This window comes from Cynara cardunculus, assembly GCF_001531365.2.
Source record: "Cynara cardunculus var. scolymus isolate 2C chromosome LG 1, CcrdV1, whole genome shotgun sequence".
NCBI classification, from domain to species: domain Eukaryota; kingdom Viridiplantae; phylum Streptophyta; class Magnoliopsida; order Asterales; family Asteraceae; genus Cynara; species Cynara cardunculus.
Window position 1 is genome coordinate 11,423,002 of NC_037528.1, and position 2,288 is coordinate 11,425,289.

Here is a 2,288-nt window from a genome sequence, read left to right on the forward strand (position 1 = left end):
ACCCATAAACAAACATCAAGCTTGATAAATCAAAAACATTCTAGCTTGAGCTTGAGCTTGAGCTTGAGCTTGAGCTTGAGCCTTGCTTTGAAAAGGTCATACGAACTCGAGTCTAGTTTAATTTTTTCAAGTCATGCTCCGATAACCTACCACTCGAGTCAGCTCAGTGAATCACCCAACCCGAGGCCGATTGCCCCCCGCATGATGCTCTTAAAGACAAGACAGAATGAATCCACTAGTGGGTTGTTTTATAAACCACTTTTGTAGAAAAAGTGGGAAAAAAACCAAGAGGAATGGTTCAACATAAATACCAATTCAATTGCGTCATCAACCTAACCCAAAATGATTTCCTTTTCAAACATAAAGACCTACCAAACACAACATTTCATAACTTCTTCCCATTAAAACAATTTCAACAGACCCAAAGACTGGCTCTTAATATTTTCATCGCATGTCAAATTATAACATATATGGAATTTTGAAGTAAGTGACATTGGAAAGGCTTTCAAAAAAGGTTTACCTCAAGACAAGTCAGCAAGAGCAATTTGTGATCAATGTCCAAAATTAATATGAGAAATACACAATTTTAGACATATGCAATTATACACCTTCTAAAATTCAACTTTACCTTTAATAATAATAATAGGAGTAATGAATTTCCTCTTTTCATAATTAAAACTAGAATTAGAAAGTAAGCACTTAGGTTTGAAAACGAACATATATTTTTGGACAAACTACAATAAAAATATGGACCTGATTGAGGAGCGGAATGTAGCAAAAAAGACAGCACCCTCTGCAAATGGCAACTTCTAGTGGTAAAAGATCATCACTTCCAGACTGCAGACCAGTGGTTTTTCACTATAAAAGAAGGGACATTACTCAAAAACTTGGAAGTGTCACAACTTCCATGATCAATCAGAAGGGAATGCACCATGAAATTAGGATGGACTGCCCGACCACACCCACTAGACTAAGAGGTTGTTTGATTGATTTTCCATCATGTCATGTACACATAAAGTTGTTTATGTGGATAAATCTATCTTTATAGATTAGAAAGATTTTTGTTTAAGAGGGTTTTTGATGGGAAGATTGTATTTTTGAATGGAAGGCTCGATTTTGGAAGAAAAAAAAAACTTGAATTTCTGCATAGAACTCCTAGAAGTTTACTTTATATATCATTATGTAACTACATGTATTGCCAACCAACTGAGTCACATGAAGCTTCATTAGGCTGCTAAAACATGCCCTAACTAAAGGACATCAATGGACAACCTAATATGGCAATTATCAATAAAATGACACATGACCAAAATATAAAGAAGCTAAAAGTCAATCAAATCCATGTAGCTTAATCCTCTAGCACAAGAAAGGTTCGATATGATGGGTGTAAATACCTAGTTAGCACAAGTGAACAGATATAACCCTCTTTCACAACAAACAAACAGCATAAACACATTAGCTTGTTTCTTCTAGGGTTCTTGTGGTAGTTCATTTTTTGCTGCATTGCAATTTTCTCAGCCAATTAATATATCTCTCAAACAAATGATAAGAGTTTAGCACGACCAAGAATGGTAAAGCTATAAAGCTTTAAAGAAACAATAACAAAAAAGAAAACACGACGATATAATAAAAGCAATATGCATTGCTCTACCATTGAATCAATTATCTATTCCAAAGGTAATGACATAAGAAAAACACCAAATGGAGATGAAATTTTGACCTCAAACACAAATTACTCTAATCATATCTTATCAAAATCAAGCATATAGCATCACGAAGTTTAAAAATCAAACATGCCTCAAAAGTAAAGCCATGAATGTTAAAATTGAACCAGTGATTTTGTGATGACGAGAAGAAGGTGAAATCAACGCAACCTCCTGGCCTCCCTCTCCGACTCGAGCAAGGTAAGAACATCACCTTCTCTGACAGGTCCTTTAACGTTCCTCATAATAAAACGGTTCTGGTCATCGAGAAACTTCACTCTCACTTGTGTGACCTGCCCTCTAGATCCGGTTCTGCCCATCACTTTCACCACAACTGCGTGCTTGATCTGAGATTCCATCTTTCAATCGCTGCAATTCAATTAATAAAACACGAATCAAACTCAAATGTCATCCTGTCTTTACATATATTAGATCCGTATGTGCAAAAACGGCACCGGAAGATTCACGTAACACCAAAAACAAAAATCAAAATTCATGAACACAAAGCAACGATGATGGATAAGTTTACATATGGAAGAAACGTTTAACTCGTAAAAATCGAAGTTTTAACTTGATAAATCAGAA

The 2,288-nt window shown here is 35.3% G+C and overlaps 1 protein-coding gene across 1 annotated transcript; it reads right to left on the reverse strand.

Annotated features, from left to right (window-relative positions):
* Positions 1-1,626: 1,626 nt before the first annotated feature.
* On the reverse strand, positions 1,627-2,069 carry LOC112522362 (40S ribosomal protein S28-2). Its single transcript, XM_025131453.1, has one exon. It carries the CDS (start codon positions 2,060-2,062, stop codon positions 1,865-1,867), a length of 198 nt encoding a protein of 65 aa, XP_024987221.1. The 5' UTR covers positions 2,063-2,069; the 3' UTR covers positions 1,627-1,864.
* Positions 2,070-2,288: the final 219 nt, after the last annotated feature.